At 34.7% G+C, this 17,731-nt stretch overlaps 1 protein-coding gene across 1 annotated transcript in view; it reads right to left on the bottom strand.

Moving 5' to 3' along the window:
- Nucleotides 1-268: 268 nt before the first annotated feature.
- TRAP1 (TNF receptor associated protein 1) overlaps nucleotides 269-17,731 on the bottom strand; it is a 79,862-nt gene continuing 62,399 nt past the window's right edge. The window contains exons 9-18 of the mRNA XM_051967731.1: nucleotides 14,296-14,451; nucleotides 12,949-13,069; nucleotides 12,366-12,435; nucleotides 10,917-11,064; nucleotides 8,928-9,113; nucleotides 7,712-7,850; nucleotides 6,952-7,037; nucleotides 5,299-5,444; nucleotides 1,111-1,183; nucleotides 269-670 (exon numbers count right to left, since the gene is read on the bottom strand). Coding sequence (XP_051823691.1) covers nucleotides 569-670; nucleotides 1,111-1,183; nucleotides 5,299-5,444; nucleotides 6,952-7,037; nucleotides 7,712-7,850; nucleotides 8,928-9,113; nucleotides 10,917-11,064; nucleotides 12,366-12,435; nucleotides 12,949-13,069; nucleotides 14,296-14,451 — 1,227 coding nt within the window. The 3' untranslated portion in view covers nucleotides 269-568. The remainder of the gene's footprint in view (nucleotides 671-1,110; nucleotides 1,184-5,298; nucleotides 5,445-6,951; nucleotides 7,038-7,711; nucleotides 7,851-8,927; nucleotides 9,114-10,916; nucleotides 11,065-12,365; nucleotides 12,436-12,948; nucleotides 13,070-14,295; nucleotides 14,452-17,731) is intronic.

Here is a 17,731-nt window from a genome sequence, read left to right as displayed (position 1 = left end):
AAAGGACTGCTTGTCATCTGGGGGAGGGGGTGGAGGGGAAAAATCGGAACAGAAGTGAGTGCAAGGGATAATGTTGTAAAAAATTACCCTGGCATGGGTTCTGTCAATAAAAAGTTATTAAAAAAAAAAAAAGGGTCAATGTTGAAAAATTACCCATGCGTGTTTTGTCAATAAAAAGGTATAATAATAAATTTTTTAAAAATACTATTACGTGAGAAAAAAAAGAGTATCATTTCAGCCACTTATCCTTTTGGAAGAACAATAAGAGGAGTTTTAAAAAACACTTTAATTTCCTTGAATGAGACAAAAGAGGTTTTATATCTCTGATAGCTCTCTTTGTATATACAATTCTTCACAGTTCAAATTTGATTTTACATAAGAGGAAGATTTCTTGTTACTTTTTATTACAGGTCAGAGGAACTACAAATTATACATATTTCCATTCATTACCTCATCTATGTAAGAACACAACTTCTGATGCTCCCATAAATTCAAAACTAATTCAATTCCTTAAAGAATTATTAGAATTAGTCAAAAAGAGATTTCTGTCTCCTGAAAATCACTGCAGTCAGTGTTTTTCAAGAATTTTAGTGAGAAGTTCATTCAAACGACCCACCATTGGTCTAGGGTCATCATTGAGTCCTGCTGCTATCATGGCATTCTCATATATCTGCAAAGCAAAGAGAAAGAGAAGAAATAAATATCAATATGTATTAGAAAAAAAGAAAAAGCCACAATGAGCTGGGAATCCTAAGCCTTTACAGACTCTGGGGCTCTGGTTCAGATGTCACAAGAAGGTGAAGTTTTTTGAACCAGGAGTTGCAAAGAAGGCAAGTTCCTATTCTAAATACCAACAAAGATGTCAAAAAAAGACTTTTCTCTTGACTGATGAAAGATAAGAGTGGATCCTTTTTCTCAAAATGGGATTTAAGGGGAAAATACAAATGTCTCAGCAGCAGCTACAACTCCTTAAACCTATTGAGGTTTTTTTTTTTTAGGTATTTTCCACAATAAGCTGGAAAAGCTCTAGAACCACAATGAAAAGAGAACTAAGATGGAGTTTCTTTCTTGAAGGTGCTGAAAACCATTCTTTCTCAAAAAGATACCTACCTGATCAATCAGTAGCTGGGCGAGGTCAGGTTGACCCTCTCTCAACTGATTCAGCTTTCTGATCAGAGGATGCCTGCAATATAGGTTACTGTGATGAGAACCAGCTATTATTATAACAATGCTTGGAACATACTGCAGCTACCCAGAGCATATTGTTCTGATACAATTGGTGCACTTTATTTTAAACAATGATATACAGAAAGAATTTTTAAAATTGTATTAAAGGAGCTCACTATTTAAAATAATCCTATCATAAATCCTTGATAAAATCAATAATTATTTTGTAAAGTAAATGATTCTAATTGAGCTGCTTTGAAAATATGGATTTTCATATATGGTTTATTTAAAGTAGAGTATATCTATATACAACAAGTCAATTAAAGCAATGATCAGTTTTCCAATAATTTCCAGAAGTTCTTGGTGAGTTATTTTGTGTTCATTACTTTCTTCTTCCAGAAACTTCCTGATGGCAGAAATGCTCCAAAGGGAGGGAAAGATAAATATGCAGAATGAACCTAAAAGCAATCCAAGTACCCAGGAGATACCCAACTGGGAAACACAATGCATGACGAGCTAGCCTTATAAGTTCATGAATTTTATGGCAACAATTAATACTTTACAGCTAGCATTTTCTGGATCAGTGATGATTAGAACAAAAAAAGATAAAATAAAAAGCAAAAATATAATAATCTTATCACTGAACTTAGGAAAGATAAGTACCTCAAACAGTCCTTAGAGAATAGGAAAAGACTTCCATCAAGATCACCCTCCCCAAGTCCTACACTCTTTGAGAGAAAACTGTTTAGTCTTTGCCCTTATTTACTTATTTATTGGGTTCCTGCTACCCAATAAAACTATACCTTTTCAAACTGTCCCCAGTATGAGGTCAGGTAGTTGCCAAATAATCACTACTAAAGTTTTAAGTGACAGAAGCTTGAAACATTACCTTTTCTAGAGTTTTTCTTATTTCAATGGAAAAATCCTGAAGTCTGAAAAGCTGTCAAAAACCCAGTATATTCTGAATCCCTAGTAGTGGGATTTCAAGCACTAAGACAGTGAAAATGTTACTTCAGGGACAGAAAAGCCTTGCCAGCTACATAGAGCAACTAAAATAAAAAAATTGCAGTCAGACAAGCAGAAGTTGTCTGAATTCAAAACAAAATTCAAGAAAAGGAACCAGAAGGAACCCAAAGCCTCAAATCCACTTTGTTTAGACACAGATATCCAAAGCTTAGGCAACAAGAAAGATGAGCTCCTTAGAGATCCTAGTGTAAAGAGGCAAATTTGACCTCCCAAGTGTTACAAAGTTGGTGAGGTGAAACCTGTGACAGGAATTTTGGTACATATCATATTCAGAAAAAACCGAATGGCTAAAAGACAGGGAAGGACATGTATCTTGAGGAAAATCAGAGTGGGAAGACATGATAGAATCAATTATTTGGGTAAAACTAAAAGGAGGCAGAAACAAGAAGCTTTTCACTATAGTATTCTATAGAGTAGACCATCTGAATAAAAAGAGTAAAGAGATATTTTTGGGAAATAGATCACAAGTCCTGCACAGAAATAAGTAAGGAGAGACTTCACTTATCCAGACATCTGCTACAGCAATCTTTGTCTCTCCCTTTCTCTCTTTCCTTGGTTTTATAATAATTATTTTTTTCCTTCAGGAGGCAAAGGACAAGGTAAAATTTTGTTCTGACTATTACTAACAGGTTGCTAGGGGTGAAAATGATGGGAGCTCCAACTAGTGACAGAATAAAGTTGAGCATAATCTTGATAAGCATGTTAGATTTTGAGAGCAAATTCTAAAGAATCATAGGATCACAGGGACTTTGGTAATCATAGGGTCATATATCCAGAGCTTAAGAGAACCTCAAAAATCATCTAATATAAACTCTTTCCTTTTACAGATGTGTAGAGTGCCAAAGATAGGATGAATAGGAAGAGAATTTAAAGAAAAGTCTTTGGATATCACATCGGAAGCTCTTCTCATTATCTCACTGCCTCCTTGAGTGGCAGAAGAGGGGACGAGCAAGCACAGGGCACCATCCATCCTATATCCAGGGAGAGCAAATTCCATAGAGGAAATCAGCTCAGATGGGATGGGAAGCTCTCAAAAATAAAAATCCAAAGACATAAGTAATTCTGAAGAGGAATCAAAATGAGAGTTATCTGAGAGACCAATGTGAACACACAGAGAATTTATCAGCCTATTTAGACTTTATGTCTAAGATATGTAGAGAAGATGAACACAAGGGAACACTTTTACAGTATGCAAGAATAGTGTAAGGAGCACTAAGACTCAGAATGAAAATCTAAGATAACAGAGAAGTTTGATGTTTATTTTAGTTATATCAGGATGAAGAAGGGAGTCAAAGAAGAAAAAGGACTAGTCAATGTTTAAGGGAAATGAGATGTCTGATGAAAGGAGCTTTTTGCCACTATGTGTTAGGATACAAAAATAGAAAATTTTAAATCACATAGAGTGGAATATCGTTTCCTCAGAACTGTTGAGGAGCTATGTAAAAATATACTTTAGTTTTCTTTTTCAAATGAAACTACTTACATAAATGTAGTACAGTATTCAAAATTATTTTATCATCAAAATTATCATCTAGTTTCCTCAACTTTGCTATTAAGCAACAAACAACCCATCAATTGATATTCTTTTAAGAGTGCTTTTGGAGAGTCATTAAGTTGTCATCTTATCATTAGGCAGGGCTATACTTAAAATTAATTCCTGTGTACAAAGACAAAGATTTAATTAGTTATAAAATTCCAGTGTCTCACACAGGTAGACTGGAAGTCTATCTTTTTTCTTAATCCCTATTTATCTTTAAAAACAAAAGAAAGTATCAAAAAGCAACATTTCAAGAAAGTTGCTATAAATATATTAATTCAATGATTTTTCCTTATTGAGTTATTATTAACAACTGAGATTCAACTTAACAAATACAAATAATTTTTTTAAAATTAGCAATGAGAGAATTAAAGTAAATTATAAGGAAAATAACTGGATTATAGGTTAGAAAATTTTCATAGATATATGCTATAAAATTTCTTCAAGGCTTTTAAGAGGTCCTCTGTATAGTGATTAATTTATATTTTTTCTAACTTATTCTGTACTCAGGGTAAGTCATCTGTCATCCTTCTTAGCAGCCTTGCAGATGACACTTTTATACTAAGCCAATGGAGCAAGAATATAGTATTTTATTTGGTCACTATGCCTTCTTTTTGATTATAAACATAAATTTCTATTATAAAACATATTCTATTCCTAACTCCTTGATTATTCAGAGAACTATATTTTTTGGTATGAATTTTCTATAGTATTTTCTATACGACTACTCATACTCTATTCCAGGGCTCCGAGTCATGCTGTCTACATTCAATGCTACAAAGTATTTATTACGCCTTGTAGATTACAAAAATCGAACTAAAAATCCTGCCACCTAGCCACTAGGCCAAGGGAAGGGGCACAGGGGACAAATTTAAGACTTATGCCAGTCAGAAGCAGCTACACCCAAAGAAAGAACACTGGAAATGAATATAAACTGCTTGCATTCTTGTTTTTCTTCCCGGATTATTTATACCTTCTGAATCCAATTCTCCCTGTGCAACAAGAAAACTGTTCAGTTCTGCACACATATATTGTATCTAGGATATACTGTAACCTATTCAACATGTATAGGATTGCTTGCCATCTGGGGGAGGGAGTGGAGGGAGGGAGGGGAAAAATCAGAACAGAAGTGAGTGCAAGGGATAATGCTATAAAAAAATTACCCTGGCATGGGTTCTATCAATAAAAAGTTATTAAAAAAAAAAAAAAAAAAAAAAAAAGAGAAAAGGATCACAGTAAAAAAGAAAAAAAAAGGAAAAAAAAAAAAAAAAAAGACTTATGCCAGTCCTGCTGCTATGGCATACCCTGGCTTCTTGGCTGGATCTACACATCCGATTCCTTCCCTCCAATGACCTCAGAGCCTAATTACCCCCAACACTGCCTCACCTTTCCTCCTTCTCAATATTAAGCTTGTTTTTAACAAACATGACAAAACATTCTTGCTCCATGATGATACAAAGGAAGACATGTTATTAACTAAAAATTAGCCTGATAATTTACTGACAGTTTAAATGACTATTTATTATAGGGTAATGATACTGACTGAACCTCTAGACAGTCAGCTGTACCTGGTATTGATTTCAAGGGTGGGTTGTAGAATCTGGGCCCGCTCCTCATTGGTTTTGGCCAACTGCTGCATGCGCAGGAAATGCCTGGCGGCCCCCATCTCCAACACTGTAATCATGGCAGGGTGTGTGTCTAAGCGAAGAGTCACCTGAAGCCCAAATGTGACAGCAGAATTCAATAAGGTGAATGAATGTTCAAATTCCTCTTTGACAATAAGATGATTAGCCCTTAATTCTTCTTCTGAAGAAATATATTTTTACCAACCTTAGTTAGCTTCCCTCTCAATTATTCACCAATTGTAAGAGCAATAATTGAAAACCTGACCAATTATCCTTATGAGAAGAAGCACATGTTTAGGGAATTTCATGTGTGCTATGAGGGAGATTTTACAAAATCTTGATAGAAATTATTCCCCATTTCTGTTATCTACAGTTCAGAAATTCCGCCGTTACCTTACTAATGGTGGTTGCATCAGTTTATTTCATGTCTTTGCCTTAAATTCTCCTTTCTCACTGTCTCATGCTAAACACATCTGCTAGAATACTCTCACACAACTACTGAAATAATCAAGCTCTATTTTCATCATATTCTTTCCTTCTTCAAGGATGTATCATGTATGATTACGGTCACCATTACATAAGATCCAAAATCAGTCCAGTATTCAAGGTGCTTCATCAAACTCTGGTACTCTTTGCCAACCCTACAAATTTTACTTGTCCTTAAGAGATAAAAGTCGATTCAAGTTAATTTAATTATCTTTTCCTGACTGATGTTTTCATTTGCATGCCTTTGTTTCAATCATTCCCTCTGCCAAGAATGTCCCCCTTCAACTCACCATTCAATCCATGTCTTCTCATTCTCCAAAACCTGGTTCGATACAGACTTCATTTGGACTGTATCCTCTTTTCCTTTGTAGCCCACCAACACTTAATCATACCTTCATTTGGTCCCACCCTATATTTTTATTTATATTTCTTGTTGAATGTTCTTAAATTCCTGTGTTTAAGTTTTGTATTTCTGGTTAGACTCTCAAGGAGCTTTAAATTTGTTGAAAACAGGGTTTATATCTTAATTCTTTTCTATCTTCCTACAGTAGCTCATGTAGTATTCCTCTTTCAGGATTCTGTAAAGAGTTGTAACTCAAATATTGGAAGCTAACAAGATTCCTTTTTCACAATCTACCAGGAACTTTTAGCCTCCTACTTTATTTGTCTGCTTAGATTCCCATCTTCTTTATAAAGCTTTTTTTCCACAAAATAGGAGAAAAAGGTGGAGATCCAAGCTTATCTACTCCTTTTCCTTTGAAGACAATCATACATAATATAACTTGAGATATGATATGAGACAAAATTAAATGTTTTATGAATAGACAGCTATTTGCTGTAATTTGTACATAACTGTCCCACTGTGTATTCAGTATGTTTGGCTATGTCAACATTATTTGTTATAGTCTATGAACCGAGAGGGAAGTCTATTTAATTTTTCCTGAATAGTAATAGGGCAGAGAGCCATGAACATAAACCCACATCCTCTTCCTGACCTCATGCTCCCCCCCACAATACTCTTGCTTTCTCTGTTTCTCTCTTTGTGTCTGAGGACTATTCATCACATTTTGCTTTTGTACTTTCAACCTCAAACACCAAGGGCAGCCTCACCTTAACATTGGTGACCCGAGTACCCAATGCATTTCTTATCCAAGCTGTCAGATCTTCTGCCTCCTTCTCTGACAGACGTTCAGTAGCTAGAAGAGAAAGAAAACTAGAAACTAAGAAACTCTTAGAGAGAAACTCTCTCTTTAACTGACATTTCCTACCAATGCCTGGATTTTTAGTTTATATTCAGGTACACCTCTCCAGTGGAAACAAAATTTCACTACAAAACACCAATGGGCCTGGCACTTGAATTGGCTCTGTGATTACAGGAGAAAAAAAAAAAATGCACCAAGACTTATTTATTTAAAACCTTAGAGAGACAAATAGAAAAGATACTTTCTTGTCATCTAGGATCTTGAAAAGAGTCCAGACCATCTTACTGAAAATAGCCAAAGTATAATTTTTTAAATAGGAATAGGAAGCTTGTTCAATTTCAAGGAGTCAAAACTCGTCTATCTGAAAAATCTCCAGGTTCCTGAGCCAATCAGTTTCTGTGAACCACTATGAACATTATACAATTAGTTTTTTAAAAATGCACTAAGTTCACTAATATGTAAAATAGTAAAGAATCCTAAGTAAAAGACTGTATACTGTAGCTAGTCTGATACCTTTTTTATCTCCACTATAATTTACTGTAACATCTACCCTCCCCCATTTAAATAAAAACGAGGATTAAGTAATTAGGAAAGATGGGTTGCCATGGCAGGATGTGCTGCTATGCTACTATGTACAATGGGGACCTGTAAATATGTGGGAAGTCCACCTTGAGAACCTTCTTCAAATTTCTCCTCTTTGTAGTGATCAACAACAATATCAGTTTCCACAGAAATGAGCTTCTTCTTGTCAAACTCTCGGAGGTGCAGTAAGGTCAATTCATCAAACTGCTCATAGCAGTAGAGCACCTGTGAAGAGTCAGATAGCATTTATATAAATTCAAAGTTACCAAATGCTGGTAGAATAACAATGAGTATAGTGAATAAAAATAAGGTTTCTTTTATTCCAATGAATTTCTTAGTTAAGGGATGGCCAATAATAAACTGGGGGAAAAGTTACAGATTATTTGGAATTGTTTTTAGAAATGGTTTATAACTGGAAGGAATCTCACTATGTTAAGATACTAGGAATAGTATCTGGAACTAGATGTAAAATCCCTATCACTAGAGATATAGTTAGGAAATGGACCAGGTGGTCTCTAAAGTACCTTTTAGTTCTTAAAGTCTACATGAATTCTATTAAAATATTTCATTATAATTTCCTTTGTATAAAGACAATATGAGCAAAGATAAGATATTAACCAAAGCAAGTCCTCTTTCAGGGCCTTAATCAGTTTTCTTTTATATAAATCATTCATTTATCTGTCGATATTCAAACACAGTAGCAGTAACATTATAATTAGCTTGGAGACTACAGAATATGAAATATATCTCCTGGATAAATATATTATTTATTTATAAAATAGAAAGGAAATATATACAATTTAAGATTAAAAATCTTAATCTCATATAACTCTATACATTGGATATCTAGGAGAAAGAATAAAAAAATACAGGTAACAGGAAACTGAGGCAACTCAGAGGTGAACAAAAGCAATGGGGAGGCTAAAGATAATGAATGATTAAAGTTAGACCATGGGAAGGCAGCATGATACAGTGGAAAAGTATTGGATTTGGAATCACAAAAGATCTTAGTTCAAATTCCACTTCACTTATTAGTCTTAAAGACTCTAGGTGGGTTACTTAATCATTCTGTGTCTCATTTTCCTCTTCTTCAGAATAAGGGAATTGAACTCAAATGCTATTAAGGTACTGTATACCTCCAATCTTACAAGTCTTGGTGACTGTTAAATTATGAGTGAGTGACTCTGCTTCACGTTCTAGAACCTATCCTGGAAACTTTAACTTTATATGTAAAAAGGTTAATTGCAGGCTTCCCTTAGTTGCTATTCAGGTGAGTACACATGACTATGGCAGTTCACCTACTTCCATATTCTTCTGCTTCATGGCTTCATAATACGGTGAGTTTTCAGCCAGATGTCGGTTGGGAGCACACAGGTAGTAGATGTTCCTGGTACCAGCCCGCATTCGACTGGCATATTCCACAAGGCTGGTCAACTGGCCAGCAGGCAGAGCCGATGACTCATAACGCAAGAGCTTTGCAATATCCTCCTAGAAATGGAGGTAAGGATTTATTTCAGGGATTAATTTCAAAATGAATTAGGCTGGATTTCTCAGGACTATAAAATGACCCTCAAAAATTATTAGTTAAAGAGGCTATTTATTTTGCGCTAGTTTGTGACACCCCTCAACCTCTCATCCCAAATCAAGCCTTAAATATTTTTCCATAGTGTAAAAAGTGCTTCCTGGTAAGTAGGATGTCTGAATTTTACATTAGCCTTTATCACCAAATTATGGACAAATACTTAACCATATGGTCTGTTTCCTCATATAAAATAGGGCATTAAGTCAAATAACTTCTATGGTTCCTTCCAGCTCAAAAATTATGAGGCAGGTATTTAATGAAACTAGGGAAGATGACAGACAGGGTATTTCAGTCATGTAATCTTCTGTATCAGATCTGAGATTTCTTACTAGTGGGAATAAGGTGATGACAGGGCAACTAATTGCCAAGATGTTTCCATGGTCTCCCTTGGGTCTATCATGGGTGGTTCAGGACCTTGGAACTAATATATATCCTACACTAAGGACAGTTCTGACTTGAAGTCAGTTCCTAGTTAGGAGGACATGCCAGCAAGCAGTTTAAGGTCCCTTTAAATAGCCTGAAATCTCTGATCAAATAAGTTCAAGAAGCACATCTCACAGTAATAAGGTGAAACACATTATATATAAACAAATTCTGACACATGAATATAATGAAACAATTCACTACACATTAAGAAATGATAGCTTTGATGAATACAAAAAAATATGAAGACTTAAATGAACTGATACAAAATGAAGCAGAATCAAGAAATGCATATTACTACAATATAGATATAATACAAATTAATCTGCTCTAACATGACCCTTAAGCAAAGCCAAATGGCATTTCTGCATGTTCCTTTTTTGCAGAGGGAGAAGACTAGAATTGTGGAACACTGCATATGATATCAGACTTTTCAATACTGTTCTTTATCAGAAGGGATGGTCTCTATAAGGAAGAAGGAAAAGAGATATACTGGCAAAAAAAAAAAAAAAGATAGTGTAAAAACAAAGGATATCAATAAAAATGCATTTTTTAAAAAAAGCAACCAACAAAACAAAAGGGGAAAATGAGGCTGGAGACAATGTGAACACAGGAAGAGAACAGGATGCCCAAACCTAGGATTTCAGGTCCCTACCTGAGCAAGTTAATCAAGGCATCTCAGTGACTAGAGTCAGCAAATTCACAGCAATATCAGTTTATGAGTATGAGAGAGAGGGCTATATCATGTCAGTATAAGGACTGATTACAATCTCCCTCCAAAATCTCTCTAGTGCAAAACTTAAGTCTTGGTAAGAAAAGAACAAGAATCATGGAAAGGAGTACTGATAATCAAAATAAATGAAACATCCTTATAATAACATAATATATTTTTTTTTATTCTCTGTGCATATACTGTTTTTCCAATAGAATAGTAATTCCTTGAGAGCAAAAACATTTTGATAATTGTCTTTCTACATTCATTATGATTAGCACAGTGTAGGTGCTTAATGAATAAATTCCTTGCTAATTGACTAATCTCTCCTGAAGAGTCTGATGGTGATATTGCTAATGATGCTAAAAAATTTTGCATGATTAGGACTATTCCTTCTGATAAGTTGGAAGTGTCCTGTTGATACTATATAGGATGCAGATGGGATGTCAGAAAATCATTGCCTTACAATACAGTTCAAAACCTTTGGTCCCTAGCAGTAATCCCTTCCTAATTTTTCCAGAAATTTGCTTTGCTTCAATGAAGCCTCATGATTTAAGACAAGTAAAGCTTTTACCTTGACTTCCTGTTCAGCAATAGTGACAATTCCCTCTCTCATAAACAATCCATAATCTTCAAAGAACTTGGCATACTTCTCAGGGTCTTTTTTGCTCTGGTCAATGAAAAATTTTATCAGCCTTTGTTGTAAAACATCTCTGAGTTTTCTGGAGAATGAAACATTATCATAATAAAACATTAATTTCAAACATTTTTCAGCCCTGTGTTCTGCACACAGAGCAAAGTAATAAATTTCTAAGATTAAATTATGAATAATAACCAAAAAGAAATGTTAAAAACAATAATAAGAGAAATGAAAATTAACAATCATGATAAGAGAGGAATACTAGTTTGCTGATGATTAAGTTCTGAACTGAAAAACAGTACAATAAAACATGCCAAACTATTCATACTCTTTGACCTAAAGCTTCCACTAAAGGAAAATATCCCAAAAAATCACAGCAAGAAAAGATCCAAATGCACAAAAAAAGTTCCTAAAAGCATGATTTGTGACAATAAAAAATAAATGTGCTAAACAATTGTGAATGGAAGAATAGCACATATGTGTAATGGAATATTAACGTATTATAGGAATGATCAATGTGAATAATCTGGGAAGATTTGTATAAAGTGAAATACAACAGAAAAGCAGAAACAAAAGAACAATATGTACAATGACAATTTTATAAAGAACACTAACTTGTAGAGTTAATAAAATACTAGTCAACTACAATGCTTAATGTTAGTAACATTGTCAATGTCAAAAGAAGCATCCTTTCTCTCTGTGATAAGCAATGAATTGATTGTGGGCATTTATTGGAAGAGTCTGTTGTACCAAAACAATATAGATCAACAAAATGAACAAAATATATAAAAGGGAAAAAAATTAGCTGATGAAGCCCACGATTATCTCTCCTACACTTTAGTTCTATCACATTGTCACTCTTTTCCCCATTTTTCCCCCTTATATTTTATTGCTAGCCCAGGCTATGAAACAAGAGACTAAAAGACACAGAATTCTACACTAATCCACAACAGTTCTTAGGGCTATGAGTCTACAAAAAGCTTTCCAGACTTTAACTCCTCATTGACTTTAAAAGGAATCATACTGGATCAAAATAATAACATTAACCAAATATTCTACATCTCAAGCCTTTCTATCTCCCCTCACATTTTGGACCTAAGATCTTCCCTGATACACATGTTAATAAGAAGGTGAAAAGATTCAGTTGAGTGTGAGTGAATTTCTTCAAAGGACTACCTCATATAGTTAGAGTTTTGGATGAAAAGGTGATGTTGGTATATTTGAATCTTGTGATTTACTTGTGAATGTGACATCTAAAATAGTGTATTTCTGGAGCCCTTATTTTCTCAGCTGATAGCTTGGAACTTGGTAAGAGGACAAACACACTGGCTTGGAATCCTCATTTTTAAATGTAATGTTTCCTCTTCTAACACACATACTTACCGGATGAGGGCACTTTCTTGAAGTAGCTCCCGACTGAGATTCAAAGGAATATCCTCACTGTCCACAACACCTTGTATAAAAAACAAAACAAAACCCAAAATAAAGTTAATTCTTTCAAAAGTCTGTCTCTGACCCACAAATTCTCTGTTCACATTTATCCACCAAATTATTCTTACTGCTGTCCATAGTCTTTCTGTAACTGAGCCAAGTTGTTTCTTCCCTTTTCCCAGCTAATACTAAAAATGAGCTCAGTTTGGGGTGGTGGGGAAGTAAAAGAGAAGAAAAGATAATGGGAGATAAATTTTCTGAGAGATAAGTTCTTCTAAGCACATTTTTGGTATTCTTTTAAGATTAAAACCTACAGATAATAAAAAAGGGATCTGGCTTACTAGAAAAGGTAGAAATCTGTCTGTGGTCACTTATTTTAAATAGTCTTAGACACAATGACTAACTGAATTATTTTTGTAAATGAATTTCTCTAAGCATAATTTCAACATAGACATTAACCCTCATAAATCATTCATATATGTGGTCAAGTTCCACCATTTCTAAGGAAGGGAGCAAAGAAGTCTAGCCTTTACACCTCGCAGGAAGCGCAGCCACTTGGGCAGGATGTCAGAAGCTTTGGTCTGGATCAGAACTTTACGGCTGTAGAGTGCAACGCTAGAGCCCAGCTCCCGACTAACATCAAACATGGATGGTTTCTGTAGAATAGGAAGAAAGATTATTAAAAGCCAGTGGGATGACTACTTCAATGTAAATAGAAAAGAACTACAAAACAAAGATGACTCTTGCAAAATTATAAAAAAGAAACTTGACTCCCCAAGAAGAGATTTGACATGAGAAGATATTTCCCAATGGGGTGGTGAGAAGTTTAGCAGGTGAAGAATATCATATATGACATATTTTTTCAATCTAATGAATAGTTTTGCTGATTTTTTTTTCTAAAACCAATTATTTGTTATAGGAAATGGCTCTGGGAGGAGACAGAGAGAAATTAAGATGATTTAAAAATAAAAGATCAACAAAAATCTATTTTTAAAAAGGCCAATGGAAGTCATCAAGATATTGATTTTAAATGGAAATAAGAAATTGTATAAAATAAGACTGGAGTTCAAAGCTAGGCCAGGACAAAACTGTGAAGGAAGGTATTTGCTCCTCCCACTTCCTCTTTTCTCCTTTCCTGCCATGCCTTCACACTCATCCCATATCGGGTCTCACTCAATGTGAAACAGTCTCTGCTAAATGTTAAATAGAATTAAAAATTTAAAAACAGGAATTTTTATTTTACAAGTGAACTAAGCCTTCATAATAAAATAATAGTATCTTGTAGTATTTAATGGTATTTTTTCAATCTTCTTATACTCTATTCCCACCCTTGCCTTCTCTCTTTTTTACTATCTATTTGTTCTGCTGTCAGGAGTTTAAAACTAGCATTGCACTCCTACACAATGGCAACTAGAGGAAAGAGTATGTCATAGATGGCAGCTGCTACCCACAAGGGGTACCTTTGAGTCATATTATTAGCCCAAAATAGATTTAGGCCTAGAGTGCTACATGGCTGGACTTTTATCCCTCTCTCCTGAAAAATATAATCTCAAAAGTTCCAAAGTGTCTCTGACCCACATATGAGAGTTTTTCTGTATTTACAATCCACCCACAAACATATTTTTCTTTTAGATGTAACTCCTAAGTTCTACTTGTGGATAAGGAATTATTCATGATGAAGGAGGTAAGGTGCTGCCATTGCTGGACAATTATTTAGCTTTTTTTGTCCTTGTTCTTCATTTGGTCACAGCTAAGGGATTTCCACATGAAAGCAACTGTGGAAAGTTTATTCCTTAAGTAAAGAAATGTACTATGCATTCTTTTCCATTCTGTAGTCTCATCACATCCACTAAGACTTAAAATCAAAGTATAAGTATCTCACTGTTTCTGGCACATAGAAGATACTCCGTATGTTAAGTGGGGCATCAGTCTTGTAGTGAAGAGTATATCGGGGCTTATCATAAGCTTGGGCAATATAGCGGTAGAATTCCTCATGTTGCCACTCACTAATGTCTTTCGAGTCCATCATCCAAAGTGCCTGCAAAAGGAGATAAAATGGGAAGGCAGTCCATTTAAAATGCTTCTTTCCATCAAGTAAATGTAGACAAGCATGTCTAACTTAATTTTTTAGTGAATCAACATCTATGATGTTAGCTCTAGTTAAGAAAATGATGCTCAGGGTCTGGATTTCTTATGCTATTTGACTTAGCAAATCAATCAGAGGAGAACTGATTCTTTTTCCAAGCTCTTATAGAGAATGTATAAAATAGACTGAGTGTTTATGGGTAGGCATGGAAAAAAAGTCAGAATCAACAGTCCTCTCATTCTCTGGCCTAACTATACTTTTGGAAGTGATATATTTGAGATTTTATACACACATACAGAAAGAGAGAGAGAGAGAGAGAGAGAGAGAGAGAGAGAAAGAGAGAAAGAGAGAAATAAGGTTATAATAGAAATAGGATGAAAACAAGAGAATAAATGGATCTGGGAGCAAGTATTTTGCCTCAGGACCCTCAGACTGATGAAGGAAATAAGACAAAGATCTCAAACATTCAGAAGAAAAACTTGGCTAGAGTGATGGGGTTCACAATAAACTACCATTTAAGAAATATTTGAGAAAACTTTATTTCAATAAAGATGAATGACCCAAAGTAATCATTTATCTGTCAATGTTAACTTGTAGGAAAGTCTGTAGTATAATGCCCCAGGGATCTTCCCTATGCCAACTTTAAAAAAATAATGGTTTAAGTTGAAGGCATGTCATCAATCACTGTAGTACGGTAGAAAAAATATTAACTGCAGTTAATTTCTAGACTGAAACCCTGCCTCTGATGCATACTTCTTGTGTTCTCCCTGGGCATGAATTTCATTATTTACAAAATGAGAGAGTAGGATTGGGCGACCTCTGAAGTTCCTTCCAGGTCCAGATTTATGATCCTGTTGAGGATCTTCTATCTGCCAAGTACTGGGGATGTAATGGAGCCATGCTTACCACATCTGCAGACAACACAAAGCTGGCATAGACCTTAAAAAATAAGAACCTAGAATAATGGGCCAAACCTAGGAACATCAATCAGTAAACATTTACTAAGTACTTATTACACAGCAGACACTATGCACGGAATTAGGCATACGATGACCAAAAATGCTTATATAATACTAAATACAAAATAAAGAGAGTTGATATATGAAGAGGCTAGGGAGAAGGGACACTAGTGTTTGGGGGAATGTAGAAAGGCTTCAGGTAGAAGTTGGTGCTGGCACAATATCTTAATGAAAGAAAGGGATTTTACAAGATGGTGGGAAACTGAGATAAAAATATATCTTAGGTATAGAAGAAGACGAGAGCAAAGGCACTGAGATAAGAAGAGAAAGGCCAGTTTTTGTTGAACTAAATGGTTTGATTTTCCTTAAGTGCAGATCTGATCATGTTATTTCTGTACTCAAAAAATTCCTACTTGCTTGCCATTTTTTAAATCCATATTAATTTTACATTTATAATAAATTTCTTGCATCCAAACAGTTATCAAATCTCACTGTTTCTATCTCCACAACACCTCCTACATTCAATTACTCACATAATTGGCTACCATCTTATTTATTTACTTCAAGTCCTCATCACTTGATTAGACTATTGCAATGATCACCTAAAAAGTATTCTTGCCTAAAATCTCTCTTCATTCTAAACCATCCTACATACAAATGCCTGCCAATGCTTTTCCTTAGGCACATATCTGTTACTCCCCTACTCAAACTGTAGTGATTCCTTATTGCCTCTAGAATCAAACAGAAACTCCTCTGTGAATCTTTTAAAGTCTATCACGATCAACTATGAAAGACTTGGTTCTTCTCAGTGGTTCAGTGATCCAAAGCAATCTCAATAGATTTTGAATAGAATATGCCATCTGCATCCAAAAAAAGAACTATGGAGACTGAATGTAAATCAACACATGCTATGTTCACTTCTTTTTTTGTTTGTTTTTTTATCCCATGGTTTTTCCCTTTAGCTCTGAATTTTCTCTTCCAATATGATTCATAAAGCAATGTGTATTAAAATAACTTTTAAAGATAATAATAAAGTCTATCACTACTGATTCAACCATTCTGGAGAGCAATTTGGAACTATACCCAAAAGGGCACATACCCTTTGATCTAATAATATCTTTACTAAGTCTGTATCCCAAAGAGATAAGAAGGGAAAGATCTAGTTCTACAAAAATATTTATAGTAGCTTTTTTGTGGTTGCGAAGAATTGGAAATTGAAAGAATGCTCTTCAATTAGAGATGTGCTGAACAAATTGTGGTTTATGAATGTAATGAAATACTATCATGCTATAAGAAGTGACAAATAGGCAGATTTCAGAGAAATGAAGTGAGCAGAATCAGGAGTACAATGTACACAGTAACAACAAAAATATATGATGATCAACTATGAATAACTTAGTTCTTCTCAGCAATACAATGATCCAAGACAATTCCAAAGGACTCATGATGAAAATAATATCATCAGCATTCAAAGAAAGAAGTAATGGAGTATAAATGCAGACTGAAGCATACCATTTTTACACTGTCTTTGTTTTTTGGTCTTTTGGTCTTTTACAACATGGCTAATATGAATGTAGGTTTTACATTATTATACATATATAACCGAAATCAAACTGTTTACTGTCTTAGGGAGGAAAGAGATGAGGAAGGAAGGAAAAATTTGGAACTCAAAAAAATTTTAAATGAATTTTACAAATGTCTTTACATATAATTGGGGAAAATAAAATACTATTAAAAAATAAAGTTTATCACTGATCATAATTTGCCAAATCCCAAACCTGAATTATTCCCAATTTTTCCAGCACTTTCCTTATCATCATACACAGTCCTCTGCATTCTTCAAATCTTTTCCCTATCTACTCAAATGTGCACATTTAACATCACACACACACACACACACACACACACACACACCCCCCTCACTAAATTCTACTCTTCCCATCTTTCATTCTGTAGTTTTCTTCACTTGCTCAGGGTCACACAGCCACGCAATGTTAAGTGTCTGAGGCCGAATTTAAACTCAGGTCATACTGACTTCAGGGTTGGTGCTCTACCCACTGTGCCTCCTAGCTGCCTCAATTTCTTTCTCTATGACTTCTTACATATACAATTACAAAGCCACCATACTAGTTCAGGTTTATATCATTTTTTTTTTTTTGCCCAGACTACTTAAACTGTCTCTTAATTGGAATCTCTACACCTCAAGACTCCCCATTCCAATCTGTTCTCCACCAAAATGATTTTTTAAAAAGTGAAGTCTGACCATATAACTC

This window comes from Antechinus flavipes, chromosome 1 (assembly GCF_016432865.1).
Source record: "Antechinus flavipes isolate AdamAnt ecotype Samford, QLD, Australia chromosome 1, AdamAnt_v2, whole genome shotgun sequence".
NCBI lineage: Eukaryota > Metazoa > Chordata > Mammalia > Dasyuromorphia > Dasyuridae > Antechinus > Antechinus flavipes.
Note: the sequence above shows the minus strand (reverse complement) of the source record. Positions and strands in the feature narration are given on the sequence as shown.